General features: G+C 40.3%; 1 protein-coding gene across 3 annotated transcripts in view; it reads left to right on the top strand.

Annotated features, from left to right (window-relative positions):
• Nucleotides 1-17,099, top strand: part of JHY (junctional cadherin complex regulator) — a 77,018-nt gene that overhangs the window by 43,061 nt on the left and 16,858 nt on the right. For all 3 annotated transcript variants that reach the window (XM_068989304.1, XM_068989305.1, XM_068989306.1), the window contains one exon: nt 11,098-11,753. In XM_068989304.1, the coding sequence (XP_068845405.1) occupies nt 11,098-11,753 (656 nt within the window). The remainder of the gene's footprint in view (nt 1-11,097; nt 11,754-17,099) is intronic.

Genomic DNA, 17,099 nt, shown 5'->3' on the forward strand with positions numbered 1-17,099 from the left:
GAGAACAAGAAAAAAGCTCATTCCAGTTTCAGAAACATTAGAGAAGAGGGACAGCTCAAATCATCTTTTTTTTTTTTTTTCCCCCAACCAGTGGCCTCCAGGCTACTTTCAGAGTTGCAGAAAAAGAAATGAACTACAAGGGCCATCCCAGCTGCAAATGCTATGAATCTAAGATTCTTTATCTCTAGTTAACTTAAATTACTATGGGAAACACACTTGAAGCATGTAAGAGTCTCACAACCTCTAGTTTTCACACTTGTCAGTATGAGAAATCGTAGGCATCTCAGCCAATGATAAAAGAATCAGGTAAAACTGGGATGCTTGATGCATGGCATGGCCCTAGGCAGAGGCAAGAAAAACCTTTGTAAAGAAAAAATCAGAAAAAGGCTGTTTCATCTGAGTGTCCTGGACTCACTTGGTTCTAACCCACTCCTGAGTGAAGACGGTAAGAAGCAAAACAGCTAAAGATTGTTGGACCTAGAAAGATGGCTACACAGAGCAGCCCAAGGAATGTTTTCCTTTATTCAGAAAGGATTTCCTAGCTGCCCGCTGCACCCAGCACACTGACTGGGTACTCAATGTGCAAACCTCCAGGCTGCCTTCCTTATTTTTTACCCTTTGGCCCCACAGCGTATGGGATCTTAGTACCTCGACCAGGGACTGGACCCATGCCCCATGAATTGAAACTGCAGTGTCCTAACCACTGGACTGCCAGGAAGGTCCCCGGGATGCCAGCTCCATTGCCTTTGCTCTGGTTCCCCTCCTCCTCCTGCCTCTCCCACCGCATCCTGTCTTGCGTGTGGTCAGGACCACTCCTCCAGGGCTCACCCTGTTTGACCTTTGTCCCATTAGCTGCTGTGTTTCTTTTGTACCAGCTACTCTCTAAGTTCCTTGATAATTCCCATAATTTTGTATGAATTTTTCTCTCCACTTCCTAAGATACTGCTTTGCCCAAAGCTGATGCTCAGTATTTAATGGTGTACTCAATCACGCAGTCGTGTATCACTCTTCGCCAGCCTGTGGACTGTAGCCCACCAGGCTCCCCTGTCCATGGCATTTTCCAGGCAAGAATACCGGAGTGGGTTGCCATTTCCTTCTCCAGGGAATCTTCCTGACTCAGTAATCAAACCCACGTTGCTTGCGTCTCGTGCATTGGCAGGTGGATTTCTTACCACTGCGCCACCCAGGAAGCCCAGTGATGGATTAGAAAACCATTTATAGGTCATTTAGTGAATCTTAAGTGAAAATGGGCCTCGTTTGAAATCTTGTTCTTAAAAGGTGACTTTCAAAGAATCTACACATCCTTTAGTAAACATACTCTAACCATGAGTAACTCTTACTAACATAGAGATACCTCTATGTGAAATCAAAATAATTCAGACAATAAATAATTATTGAATGTCTACTATGTTCCCACCACCAGCTTTTAGGTGTCTGGCCCCAAAGACATGGACTTTTAAAAACTCTTCAGAAAAAAAATAGAAATAAAACTTAACAAAAGACCCTTTTAAAAGTGGTTCCTACCCTTAAGGAGCTCAAAACAGTTATGTAGTCATCAGAATGCAGTGACATGAAAGTCGGCATAAAATGCCATGTAACTAAAAGAGCACCTAATTCTGCCCTAAAAAGATGGGAAAAGCCTCTTGAAAAGGCAGGGCATCTAAGCTGACCCTGGAAGGATGAGTCAAAACATGCCAAGCAGACACACATGAGAGCAGAGGGATGAAAGTGGGGGGAGTCTAGTCTGCCCTGAGAGTTTTGCTGGAGTTCAGTGACTAAAGGGGAAAGTATGAGGAGGGGACAGAGGTTGGGCAGGCTAGCTGGGGGCCAGGAAAGGCTCTCTATGTCAATTAAAAGATTTTTGGCAACTAAACACTTGTGCCGCAACTACTGAGCCTGTGCTCCTGAGCCCGGGAGCTGCAGCTACTGAGCCTGTGCTTCTCAGCAAGAGAAGCCACCACAATGAGAAGCCTGCATACCTGTGCCACGAAAAGGGAGGAATGTATCCAACTCATTGATGCAAGTCTCAAATGATTCAGACCAACTAAGTGATGATGGGACCAGCAATAACAGTTTCAATGACAGAATGTATATTTGTGTGTCTGTCTACACATGGACAGTGAGTGATCTACAGAGCGAGAGAATGATGAAACGTGGCAAAATGTTAAAAAGTGAATCAGTGAGGATATCTGGGAGTTCTCTGTGCTATTCTTGCCATTTTTTTTTTTCTGTAAGTTTGAAATAACAGTGTAAGTGTGAAAAAACAGAAAGTTAAAGAAAGTGGTACCATAGGATTTAGCAACTAAGAGGTGGTTGGTGGCCTGAGCAGAGCAGTTTCACTGGGGCGGTGAGAGTAAGGGCTCACCTGCAGAGTACAGGGGTCAGGATGAGAGCGGGGAAGATGAAGACCAACCTGCATTTTAAGATGCTTGACGATGGATTACAAGATGAGATGTTTGGAGATTTTTTGTTTGCTTTTTAATTTTTACTGGAGTAGTTGCTTTTTTTAATATATAGTATAGACAACTTTGCTGACGAAGGTCTGTATAGTCAAAGCTCTGGCTTTTCCAATAGTCATGTACAGATGTGAGACTTGGAACATAAAGAAGGCCTGGTGCTGAAGAATTGATTCTTTTGAATTGTGGTACTGGAGAAGACTCTTGAGAGTCCCTTGGACTGCAAGATCAAACCAGTCAATCCTAAAAGAATCAACCCTGAATATTCATTGGTAGGACTGATGCTGAAGCTCCAGTACTCTGGCCACCTGTTACAAAGAGCTGACTCATTGGAAAAGACACTGATGCTGGGAAAGATTGAAGGCAAAAGGAGAATAGGGCAGCAGAGAATGAAATATCACCAACTCAATGGACATGAGTCTGAGCAAACTCCGGGAGATAGTGAAGGACAAGGAAGCTTGGCGTGCTACAGTACATGGGGTCACAGAGTCGGGCTTGACTTACGACTGACCAACAACAATAGTTACTATACAATGTTGTGTTAGTTTCTACTGTACAGCAAAGTGAGTCAGCTATTGTATACATATATCCCCTTTTGGGGGGGATTTCCTTCCCATTTAGGTCACCCTAGAGCATTGAGTGGGAGAAGGCAGTGGCACCCCTCTCCAGTAATCTTGCCTGGAAAATCCCATGGATGGAGGAGCCTGGTGGGCTGCCGTCTATGGGGTCACACAGAGTCAGACACAACTGAAGTGACTTAGCAGCAGCAGCAGCAGAGCATTGAGTAGAGTTCCCTGTGCTATATGGTAGGTTCTCAAAAAGAAACATCTGTTTTCTAGATAGTAGTATATGTGTCAATCCCAATTTATCCCACCACCCCTACTGAAGAGATGAAGTTTAGCCAGAGAATGAGGTCAAGTAAAGAATTCTTTTTTTGTTCTTTAATAGAAGAGCTTTAAACATTTACTTTTCCTCTATTTCTTTGCATTGATCGCTGAAGAAGGCTTTCTTATCTCTTCTTGCTATTCTCTGGAACTCCGCATTCAGATGCTTATATCTTTCCTTTCCTCCTTTGCTTTTCGCCTCTCTTCTTTTCACAGCTATTTGTAAGGCCTCCCCAGACAGCCATTTTGCTTTTTTGCATTTCTTTTCCATGGGGATGGTCTTGATCCCTATCTCCTGTACAATGTCACGAACCTCATTCCATAGTTCATCAGGCACTCTATCATATCTAAGCCCTTAAATCTATTTCTCACTTCCACTGTATAATCATAAGGGATTTGATTTAGGTCATACCTGAACGGTCTAGTAGTTTTCCCTACTTTCTTCAATTTGAGTCTGAATTTGGTAATAAGGGGTTCATGATATGAGCCACAGTCAGCTCCTGGTCTTGTTTTTGCTGACTGTATAGAGCTTCTCCATCTTTGGCTGCAAAGAATATAATCAATCTGATTTCGGTGTTGACCATCTGGTGATGTCCATGTGGAGAGTCTTCTCTTGTGTTGTTGGAAGAGGGTGTTTGCTATGACCAGTGTATTTTCTTGGAAAAACTCTATTAGTCTTTGCCCTGCTTCATTCTGCATTCCAAGGCCAAATTTGCCTGTTACTCCAGGTGTTTCTTGACTTCCTACTTTTGCACTGAAAAGGACATCTTTTTGGGGTGTTAGTTCTAAAAGGTCTTGTACGTCTTCATAAAATCGTTCAACTTCAGCTTCTTCAGCGTTACTCATTGGGGCATAGACTTGGATAACTGTGATATTGAATGGTTTGCCTTGGAAATGAACAGAGATCATTCTGTTGTTTTTGAGATTGCATCCAAGTACTGCATTTCAGACTCTTTTGTTGACCATGATGGCTACTCCATCTCTTCTGAGGGATTCCTGCCCGCAGTAGTAGATATAATGCTCATCTGAGTTAAATTCACCCATTCCAGTCCATTTTAGTTCACTGATTCCTAGAATGTCGACGTTCACTCTTGCCATCTCTTGTTTGACCACTTCCATTTTGCCTTGATTCATGGGCCTGACATTCCAGGTTCCTATGCAATATTGCTCTTTACAGCGTCGGACCTTGCTTCTGTCACCAGTCACATCCACAGCTGGGTATTGTTTTTGCTTTGGCTCCATCCCTTCATTCTTTCTGGAGTTATTTCTCCACTGATCTCCAGTAGCATACTGGGCACCTACTGACCTGGGGAGTTCCTCTTTCAGTATCCTATCATTTTGCCTTTTCATACTGTTCATGGGGTTCTCAAGGCAAGAATACTGAAGTGGTTTGCTATTCCCTTCTCCAGTGGACCACATTCTGTCAGACCTCTCCACCATGACCCGCCCGTCTTGGGTTTCATGCAAAGATGGGCTCGATAAAGGACAGAAATGGTATGGACCTAACAGAAGCAGAAGATATTATGAAGAGGTGGCAAAAATACACAGAAGAACTGTACACAAAAGATCTTCATGACCCAGATAATCATGATGGTGTGATCACTCATCTAGAGCCAGACAACCTGGAATGTGAAGTCAAGTGGGCCTTAGAGAGCATCACTATGAACAAAGCTAGTGGAGGTGATAGAATTCCTATTGAGCTATTTCAAATCCTGAAAGATGATGCTGTGAAAGTGCTGTACTCAATATGCCAACAAATTTGGAAAACTCAGCAGTGGCCACAGGACTGGAAAAGGTCGGTTTTCATTCCAATCCCAAAGAAAGGCAATGCCAAAGAATGCTCAAACTACCGCACAATTGCACTCATCTCACATGCTAGTAAAGTCATGCTCAAAATTCTCCAAGCCAGGCTTCAGCAATATGTGAACCATGAACTTCCTGATGTTCAAGCTGGTTTTAGAAAAGGCAGAGGAACCAGAGATCAAATTGCCAACATCCGCTGGATCATGGAAAAAGCAAGAGAGTTCCAGAAAAACATCTATTTCTGCTTTATTAACTATGCCAAAGCCTTTGACTGTGTGGAAACTTTGACTGTGGAAAATTTTGAAAGAGATGGCAATACCAGACCACCTGACCTGCCTCTTGAGAAATCTGTATGCAGGTCAGGAAGCAGCAGTTAGAACTGGACATGGAACAACAGACTGGTTCCAAATAGGAAAAGGAGTATGTCAAGGCTGTATATTGTCACCCTGCTTATTTAACTTATATGCAGAGTACATCATGAGAAACGCTGGACTGGAAGAAACACAAGCTGGAATCAAGATTGCCGGGAGAAATATCAATAACCTCAGATATGCAGATGACACCACCCTTATGGCAGAAAGTGAAGAGGAGCTAAAAAGCCTCTTGATGAAAGTGAAAGAGGAGAGTGAAAAAGTTGGCTTAAAGCTCAACATTCAGAAAACGAAGATCATGGCATCTGGTCCCATCACTTCATGGGAAATAGATGGGGAAACAGTGGAAACAGTGTCAGACTTTATTTTTTTGGGCTCCAAAATCACTGCAGGTGGTGACTGCAGCCATGAAATTAAAAGAGTCTTACTCCTTGGAAGAAAAGTTATGACCAACCTAGATAGTATATTCAAAAGCAGAGACATTACTTTGCCGACTAAGGTCCGTCTAGTCAAGGCTATGGTTTTTCCTCCGGTCATGTATGGATGTGAGAGTTGGACTGTGAAGAAGGCAGAGTGCCGAAGAATTGATGCTTTTGAACTGTGGTGTTGGAGAAAACTCTTGAGAGTCCCTTGGACTGCAAGGAGATCCAACCAGTCCATTCTGAAGGAGATCAGCCCCGGGATTTCTTTGGAAGGAATGATGCTGAAGCCGAAACTCCAGTACTCTGGCCACCTCATGCGAAGAGTTGACTCATTGGAAAAGACTCTGATGCTGGGAGGGATTGGGGGCAGGAGGAGAAGGGGATGACCGAGGATGAGATGGCTGGATGGCATCACTGACTTGATGGGTGTGAGTCTGAGTGAACTCCGGGAGTTGGTGATGGACAGGGAGGCCTAGCGTGCTGCGATTCATGGGGTCGCAAAGAGTCGGACACGACTGAGCGACTGAACTGAACAGAAACATTTATTTGCTTGCTTCCCTGGTGGCTTTACCAGGTCTTTACCAGACAGTAAAGAATATGCCCACAATTCAGGAGACCTGGGTTTGATTCCTGGGTCAGGTAGATCCCCGGAAGAAGGGAATGGCTACCGACTCCAGTATTCTTGCCTGGAGAATTCCATGGACAGAGGAGCATGGCAGGCTATTGTCCATGGGGTTCAAAAGAGCGGGACACGACTGAGTGACTAACACTTTCACATGCCAGAAAGGATAAGAACCTAGAGATATAGGACCAGAAAAAGAAAGGTGATATGCTGGAAACAAGGTCCCTAAGGCCATTTAAGATTGTGTATTTTCACTTTAAAAATACCAGGAACTGATGGTCATTTTCATTATTTTCTGTGTAAGGCCTTACCCATGCTTGGCATCTTTATCTCGGTAATCCATCATCCTTTACCTGTCCATGAGGTCCTATCATCATGAATTGTTTTGTGTGCTCCTGTGAATCTTTTCCAGATCCCATTTCTATTGTGTACTCAGAAGTGTACAGAATACTTAGCTAAGAGTCGGAGCCCAGGGGTCCAGTGTAAGAGGGCACACTTTCACCTGCAGAAGATCCTTCCCAGGAGAGAAGCCTGTGGTCAAAAGGAAAAGTCAAACATTCCCCGGTTAAGGAAGGCTTCAAAAGGATCAAATAGGATGTTTTCCTTCTTCTCTCTAAAATAAAATAACTCTTGCCTCTCTAGATAAGAAATGATAGTGTGAAAGATATGTAGCATCTTTGACTTATTAATGTCAGAGTTCTCGTAATCCCATCCTAAGTTATCTTTCCACCTTTCCAAAGAGCTATTCATTGGGTTTTGCCTCCAGTGCTTTCAACAGAACTATGATGCATTTATTCATCCAGACACAAATAATTAGAGCCAGTTAATGTCTTCTCTAAATTTTATTAATATTATTGGATGGAATGTATAACCCAGACTCAAAGAATGTGTGTTTTGTTGTTAAGAAAGAGCACAATCAGAGAACAGATGTAGAGAATAGACCTGTGGCCACAGTGGGGGAAGGAGAGGGTGGAACAAATTGAGAAAGTAGCATTGACATTTACAGACCACCCTGTGTAAAATAGATAGCTAGTGGGAAGCCACTACAGAGCACAGGGAGCCCAGCCTGGTGCTCCGTGATGACCGAGAGGGGCAGGATGAGGGGTGGGTGGGACGGGGGCGACATGCATATGTATAGTTATGATTGATTTGCAATGTTGTACAGCAGAAACCAACACGACGTTGTAAAGCAATTATCCTCCAATTAAAAATAAAATAATAAAAAAGACAACACAAACTTCAGAGCTAATCTTGGAGTCCAGGAACAACCCTCAGGACTCTAGAGTTGATCAGGGTGGTTGAGAATAAGAATGGCTTTTGTTTTAAAGCAGATGAACATTTTGCTTTGGCTGAGATCAAAGCGTGCGTTCTCCCCTCTGCTTATGTCATGTAAACAGGAAAGTCATGAAAGAGATAGTCAGCTGCTGCCCTTCTCAGGGTTGGGGGCAAACTTCCCTTGGATGGGACAATACGGAGGAGCATTAAAAACTGAGGACACATCTTACTAAGAAACTACCATCCTAGCATTAGGCATCAGGAGACTCTGGTGCTAATGCCCCAGCCACAGGACTCTGCTCTGTGTGTGCTGGAAAAACCTACTGCCATTAAGCAGTTATTCTGAGTGCATGTAGTCTGGACTGATTGTGAGTGTTGATGACAAAAGAATCCCAGGGAGAGGGGGATGCAATAGAGGATTTCAGCGCTGATGGAGATTAAATAGCCTGAGAATGGCTTTGTATATTAACTTCAGGGAACTCAGGTCTTGCCCTAAAGAGTGACACCTGATGCCTCAATTGTAGGTAATACATCTTTAGTAAACCTCAGATTTCAAGTAGGCTGCTCGGAAGGTGAGACAAATCACATCCAGCCCATAAATGTCTTTCTTTCCGGAGACTGAAATGCCATCCCTGGGCACTCACATTTACGTGAATAGCAGATTTAACACTTGAGACAATTGAAGTTTCTCACGAAATGATGAGTCCTTGGCCTTGTTGATAAAGCACCCTGTGAAGAGCACTATTGTCGTCTGAATTGTCAGCAGAAAAGGTATAATATGATTAAGACCAAGTGGTAAGCCAAGACTTCAGGTCTGGTACTCATTGGTGGAATGACTTTGGGTCATTTCTCATTGGTGGAAATGAGAGAGAAATCTGGACCAAGTACAGTCAGATGGTAGCAGAAAAAGAACTCCTGGTCACTTATTTTTCCAGCAGTTAAAAAGCTGAACAAACATGGATGGACCTAGAGATTAGCATACTAAGTGAAGTCAGTCAGGAAGACAGATACCATCTGATACCACTCACACGTGGAATTTAAAATATGTCACAAATGAACTTATCTATAAAACAGAAACAGACTCACAAACATAGAATAGACTTGTGGTTGCCAAGAGGGAGGGGGAGTGGAGGAGGAATGGCTTGGGAATTTTGGATTAGCAGATGCAAACTATTATATGTAGGATGGACTACATATAGGTGTTACACTATATAGTACAGGTAACTGTATTCTTGTGATAAACCAAAATGGAAAAGGATATTTAAAAGAATGTATGTATGCATAATGAGTCATTTTGCTGTACAGCAGAAATTGACACAAAATTAAAAGTCAACGAAAAAGGCTAAACAAATACTGAAAAGAATAACATCAGCATCAGTAAATATCTATGCTGCTGCTGCTGCTGCTGCTAAGTCGCTTCAGTCGTGTCCGACTCTGTGCGACCCCATAGACGGCAGTCCACCAGGGTGGGATTCTCCAGGCAAGAACACTGGAGTGGGTTGCCATTTCCTTCTCCAATGCACGAAAGTGAAAAGTGAAAGTGAAGTCACTCAGTCATGTCCAACTCTTAGCAACCCCATGGACTGCAGCCTACCAGGCTCCTCCGTCCATGGGATTTTCCAGACAAGAGTGCTGGAGTGGAGTGCCATCACCTTCTCTGAGTAAATATCTATAGATCATAGCAAAAGTGGATTTTTTTGACCTTCAGAACAGTGGCGACAGCCATAAAAAGGCCACTGTGTTTCATGAACACACCTATAAGGTGTGTTCATAATTTTCTTCTGGATGCATTACAAGCAAGGATGTTCTTAGGCTGTGTACTGGCAAAGCCTTCTTGCCCACATTTTGTCCATGCAGCTCAGTATACTGCATGGAAGGAAGGACCCTTTCAATTGAAATACAGAGAAGGAAGTTTTTCTTTTTTGGATACTGCAGGTAAAAACTTTAAGGAGCTAATCTTCCAGAAAATTCAAAATCTAAGGAGAACTTACTCTAAATTTCAAATTATAAGTCATTCTTACATGAAAATCTGATACAAGTAGTAATATTGTATATTACTATTTTAAATTCAACAATCTCGACCTTTTTATAATGAGATATAATGAGAAATAGAATGGCATGAAATGATATTATACAAGAGTCGTATTATACAGTAGTAGTATATTATACAGGAGTCTTAGCAATTATATCAAAAAAGTGAAATATCCCTAAAGCAAACAATTTGAGCAAAAACTTGATTTATTCATTTCAAGGTTTTTTTTTTCTCGAATGATCTGTGTAACTTGCGCTTTTTCGATTAACCTTGCATAAATACAGGCCACAGAGGCTTTTTATATGTGTGTTCAGAGAGGAAGAAATATGTTGCAGTTACACAGCACATGGAGGCATATGGCCCTCTGACTGTTTTCAGTAAGCATATAATCATTCTTTCCAAAGGCCTCTTAACTCAGCTAGTTTTTCACAAAGTAATGAGTGCTTTATTCCTTGGGAAATATGTCTAAATGGCTGAGTGCAATATAGTTACATAGTGTATCTATTATACCAGGAGTACATTGTGTTGTTACAAGACTTTGGAAAGCATAAAGACTGCTCTGAAATTGAAATATTTCCCCCAGATGTTTGATTGCCTAAGTACAGGCTATATTAAGGAACAGAAGCAAAACAACTCTTGTGGTTTCACAGATGTCCCATCACCATGCAGACTCTTTTATAATCCTCTGAATAAAATCTAATTTGTTTCATCTGGTGAAGAGGTCATTTCTGGCTTCTGACCTATATGACTAAGATCTGATAATGTGAATTGTATTTCATACTAAACTTGTATTTAGTGGGTAAAGCAAATCGTTGATGTTCTTTCTGGTTAAGATTTTTAATATTTATCTTAGTTAAGACAAATGTGTGTATTTTGATGCTGATTTGCACTTCCTCTGCAGCTCTTTAGGGAAAAAGCTGCTTTCTCCCCCATGTGGTAATACTTCATTTTACAACATTTTAAGTCAAAGACTTGCCCTTAATATAATGCCCCTTCTAAGCTATTTTTTTCTAGAAAATTCATAATCAGAAATTGCCAAGAGGAAGCACTCAGCTAATCACCCTCTCGTTGCCTGAAATGAGGAAAGCCCCCTGTGTTCTTTATCTCCTTTCAATCCCATGATCACCTTCCTAGAAGTCTCAAAACTCCCAGTTTGAGAAACACTAAAATTTTTGTCTTTTAACTTTAAATTCAGTCTTTCAACTTTACATTAACAAAAAATATCTTTTTAGAATTACCAGGAACACTGGTCTCAATATGAACATGAAAAGTCAAGCAGTGGACCCAGAGATCAGTCCTCGGAAACAACCAATGGCCAGCAACCTTCCAAAAGACCAGCCAAGCACAAGATTCGAAAACAGCATAAACACCAGCATGGCCCAAAGTCTTTGGTGACTGAAGGGCTGGTTGTCAGTCAAGGAAACCAGAATAACACTCCCAGACATCAGCAAAACCCAAATAAGCCTATTGATACTGAAGTAACACAGGACACAGTTGTGATTATGAATGCCACGAATGATGATTTACAATACTCAAGTGTACTGAGAAGCCAGGATCCCAAAGTAACCTCCAATCAATTTGCTCCACCACACCAGGTTTCTGACAAAGTATTATATAAAAATCCTGCCGGATATTACCCGGTGATGAACGCTAATAGAGAAAGAGGACACAACGACCAAGAAGAGAAAAGGTTTTCCTACCAGCAGCTACACACCGACACTCAATCTGATATGCACTTGAACTACCTTCATGAACTTACCAAGAAACACGCATCCCGTAGCCAGAAAGGCTCTCAGTCTAACATAAACATGCAAGCATCAACCGAAAAGAAGAAGCAACCCAAATTGGATTATACAGAAACAAAGTATAAGAACTTAGAAATATTATGGTAAGAATTCCCTGTTCTCAGGTGGTTTTCTGGAGAAATGAGAGGCTAGAAGAGGGAGGATGGGATGCTGGACAGAGGGGTGGGTTCATGACAGGGGTCAGGCAAGAGGAGAAATTCACCTAACGGTGTCTGTCTTTCTACCTAAAATAGTCCACTTTTCATGTATTTCTTTTCTTCTTCCGTGTCTCTAGCTTTTCCACTGTAGTTAAACCAGAGACTAGTGGGGAGAAGGACAGAGGGAACCTATCAATAAAGATACAGTTAAAAAAAAAAAAGATACAGTATATCTTGAGAACTGCAAGTAATATTTGGAGGAAACAAATTATCTCCAACCCTGTAATGGTCAATCTTAAGAAAACAATGCAAAATGCAGAAAAAATTATGTATGTGCAAAAATATCACCATTTACAGAAATGACAATAATTGAATAAAGAAATGTTTAAGTAAATTATAATATTAAATATGGAATTATTTAAATGGGCTTCCTTCGTAGCTCAGACTGTAAAGATTTCACCTTCATTATCCTCTGGGGAAGGGAATAGCTATCCACTCCAGTACTCTTGCCTGGAGAATCCCATGCACAGAGGAGCCTCGCATGCTACAGTCCATGAGGTTGCAAAGAGTCAGACACGACTTGGTGACTGAAAAACAACACACCCTTTAAAATTATGCTTCTATAGGGAGAAAATGTTGTTATTGTTGTTTAGCTGCTAAGTCATGTCTGACTCTTTGCAACCCCCATGGATATAGCCCGCCAGGCTCCTCTGTTCATGGGATTCCCCAGACAAGAATACTGGAGTGGGCAGCCATTTCCTCCTCCAGGGTATCTTCCCCACTCAGGGATCAAACCCTTATCTCCTGCATTGCCAGGTGGATTCTTTACCACTGAGTCACCTGGGAAGTCCTTAGAGAGAGAAAATAGTGAGGTACAAAATGTTACCTAAAAGAGTATGAGCTTCACCTACGTGTTAAAATGTACACAGAAGATGGAAAACGCACCAAAACATCAGTAATGTTTCCCTCTGGCAAAAAAGTTTGGGATTATTTTTAATTTCTTCTTTATATATTCTGAGCTGTCCAAATTCCCTACAACGTATATGCATTACTTCTGTAATTAGAAAAATGAAAAGTTATTTTTAAAATCAAGGGGGATTTCTTGATGTCACTCAATCAAATGTATTTATTACACGCCTGATACAACTGAATATAGGACTAAACTGTTATAGAAGATACAAAAGTAGTATGATGCATAGGAACCCTCGAGGGGCTTATTTTCAAAGTAGAGAGACAATTGTAACACGTATGAATTAATCAGAAGACATTTCAGTGCTCCACTTGGAGGTGTGGAATGTACATTTAACAAGATTTAGAATTCACTTCCTAGAAGAGATAGTGGTAGATAGATAGTAGGCATTTTTGTCTTTTTTTTTCCCTGACTTTAGAGGGAGTGCTTCTAACATTTTGCCATTAAAAATATTTAATTTTTAGTACTTAGGGAGAAATAGAGGAAACGTACTCCTATTTCTATTTTGCAAAGATCTATCATAAATAGATGCTTAATGTTATCAAATACTTTTTCTGCATCAACTGAAAATTTTTCTCCTTTAATTCTTTAATGTGGCTAAATGTATGAACAGATTTTCTAACATTCCACCAACCTTTTACTCCTAGGACAATCCCAACTTGTCATACTATTTTAATAAACTGCTTGATTTGATTTGTTAATGTTATTTATGATTTAACATTCACATGTAGGAAGTGAGACTGGCTTAAAATTCTCCAATCTGTCACTGGCCTTGTCTGGATGTGTTATCAATTACACCAAGATTATACCAGCCTTAGAATAATTCCCTCATTTCACATCCTCTGGGATATACAATTGGAACTGTTACTCGAAAGTTACATAGAACTTTTCAGTAAATCTATTTAGTTCACAAGTGTTTTTTCATTTGGCCTTTCTTTTGTTGTTGTTTGTGGGCAGATTTTAAACTTTAGACTACTTACATTTTTTGTGATACTCAAATCTTGAGTTTATTTCCCCTATCTTAATTTGTCCTAACCACCCTACTTTTTTCTAATATCTTTTAAAAAAATTTATCTATTGAACTGATAGAACTTTGTTACCTTTCCCCTCTACTGATTTGGAAATGCATATTTCCTTTCTATTCTCTTTTTTTAAACTTACATACTTAACTAGACTAGGGTTAAATTAATATTTCTGTTATCCTGCAGACACATTCAAAATCACTGGATTGTTCTAATCCAGTCACCCCTTGTGTCATACATATTCTTTTCATTCAGCATCCTATATCTCCTAATTGCTATTTTATTATTGCTAGATAGAGTCCATGCTGTTTTAGATTTAACCGATTGCTTATTAATGTCTTGCTTTCCATCTTTCTTCCATTTCACTCTTCCTTCCTCAAGTAGATCCTTTAGAAGTTCTTTCAGCAAGTACATTTCACTGGTAAACTTACCTGAAATTACTTTATTCTCTTAAATTACTGTTTAACTTGATAAAGAATTAAACTCTTCGAAAACACCATTTTTCTATTTCCTGGCTTCTGTATTGCTTTGAAAAGACTTTTATCAATGTAATTATCATTCTTTTTGCTTTTATTCTCTTGTTGGTTTTGAGGTCTCTCCTTTGTTTTTTGTGTTTTCAAGCTTCACTATGACGTATTTAGTTTACATTTTATAATCTTGCTTGTGACTTTTCTGGGCTTCCTAAATCTGAAGGTTTGTCTTTTTCATAAATTCTGGAAGATCATCACACATTTTCCCTTTGAATACTATGTCTCCCAAATTTGCTCTATTTTCCCTTCAGGAACACACAATAGATATATATTTGATCCTCTTATTCTAGACTCCATGTCTTTTTAACTGTTTCTTACTTCCTTATCTCATATCTCTCTGTGCTGCTTTCTGAGAAATTTCCTGTTTATGAGTCTCTGACTGTGTCCAATATGGTGTTTAATGTGTCCACTGAGTTGTAAATTTCAGTGATGGTGCTTTTCATGTCTAGAATTTCTGTATGGTTCTGATTAAAGCCTTCCCGTTCGTTTTTTCATAATATATTTCTCAGAGTTTTTATTTCTTACTTCATGTCTTTAATTATTATACACACTTCTTTATAAATGCTTTCTAATATTCAGTTATCCTAAATTCTTAGAAATCTACTACTGTTTGGTATGTGAATGTGCATGTGTGTCTGGACTCTTATTTGGTAGGTTATTTCCTTACATGTTCTAAAATTTTGGATTGTGAACTTATGTGTAGCCACCTTATCGGTAGACACCTAGGCAGGTTTGGGTGGGGATGTATCTTTCCAGAGAACTTTTATTTCATACTCTTTTCCACTGTAATTTATTACAGGACACTGAATATAGTTACCTATGATATACAATGTTGTTTATACATTCTGTATACAACAGTTTGGGCCTTCCCTAGTGGCTTAGGTGGTAAAGAATCTGCCTGGAATACGGGAGACCTGGGTTCAATCCCTGTGTTGGGAAGATCCCCTGGAGAAGGAAATGGCAAGAACGCTGGAGAATGCTATGGACAGAGGAGCCTGGCAGGCTACAGTTCATGGGGTTGCAAAGAGTCAGACATGACTGAGTGCAACTTACACATATAATAGTTTGCGTCTGCTAGTCCCAAACTCCCAATCCAAGCCTCCCCCAACCCCTTGGCAACCACAAGTCTGTTCTCTATGTCTGTGAGTCTGTCCTGTTTCATAGATAAGTGCATTTGTGTCATATTTTAGATTCCACATATTAAGTGATATGGTATTTCTGACCTACTTCATTTAGTGCAATAATCTCCAGGTCCATCCATGTAGCTGCAAATGGCACTATTCCATTTTTTTCTATGGCTGAGTAATATTCCATTGTGTACATGTACCACATCTTCTTTATCTGTTCATCAGTTGATGGGCATTTAGGTTGTTTCCATGTCTTGGCTACTGTAAATACTGCTTCTATAAACATAGGGATGCATAGTATCTTTTCAAATTATACTTTTGTCTGGAGATATGCCCAGGAGTGGGATTGCTGTGTCATATGGAAACTTTATATTGAGTTTTTAGAGCAATCTCTGCATTGTTCTCCATAGTGGCTGTACCAATGTACATTCCCACCAACAATGTAGGAGGCTTCCCTTTTCTCCACACCCTCTCCAGCATTTCTTATTTGTAGACTTTTTAATGATGGCCTTTCTGACTGATATAAGGTAGTAGCTCATTGTCGTTTTGATTTGCATTTTTCTAGAGAACTTTTGTATCTGCTTCTGCCACCTACAGAGGTATCCTTCCTCCAGTATCATTTTTATGTTAATTTATTGGTGTTGGAGTTCCATGATTATGTAGATAAGGTAAATTTGAACCCCAAATATTGCCTCAAATTCCCAGGGAGTTTTTTTTTTCTAGTTCAGAGCCTAGACAAAGATGGTGTCGCTCTGTTGTTTCTCAAGGCTGGTGAATGAGTTTTTTACTAATCTGCCTTTTTATTGAGGCTGTATCTCTTCAGGGCTTCCCTGGTGGCTCAGATAGTAAAGAATCTGCCTGCAATGCAGGAGATTCTGGGTTCAATCCCTTGGTCGGAAAGATCCCCTGGAGAATGGGATCTTCAAGGGTGAGAGCCTTAGTGTAGGTATCTCACTTCTGATTCCCTGCGCCACACAAGGCCAAGGTCTGACATATCTAATACCAGTGTTAAATGGTAAAATGCAAGCACTTAGGTTCAAAATTCCCTCAAAAAAAGCTATAGCTTCAGCTCATCCAAAATCTGCTTTAGTTTTAGTTCCTGTTTAGTTTGTTGTCTTTGAAGATTCCCCATCTCTCTTACAAATTCATTTATATAATTAAAAGAATATTTGTTTAATTTAATCCACCATATTCAGGTATTTTGTGGTGGAAAGGCCTTTGATTTTTCAGAATGGTGTTTTTTCTATTCTGAATGCAGTAAATGAAAGTTCTCAGAAAGAGCTAGAATATCCTAAAGAAAAAAATAGGATATTATGAATAATAATATAATTATGAAAAGATTAAAGGACATTAATTTGATTGTCATGCATGTTAAGTCACTTCAGTCAAGTCCAACTCTTTGCAACCCCATGGACTATAGCCCACCAGGCTCCTCTGTCCCTGGGGTTCTCCAAGCAAGAATACTGGAATGGGTTGCCATTTCCTCCTCCAGGGGATCTTCCCAATCCAAGGATGGAACCTGCGTCTCTTATGTCTCCTGCATTGGCGGTGGGTTCTTTGGGAGTGGTAGATACAGTAAATCAATGGTTCATGAAGACTTTTATGAAGTCTTATGTATCTACATTTTAACAGATTTGTGCTTT

This window comes from Capricornis sumatraensis, chromosome 16, assembly GCF_032405125.1.
Source record: "Capricornis sumatraensis isolate serow.1 chromosome 16, serow.2, whole genome shotgun sequence".
Taxonomy (NCBI): Eukaryota; Metazoa; Chordata; class Mammalia; order Artiodactyla; family Bovidae; genus Capricornis; species Capricornis sumatraensis.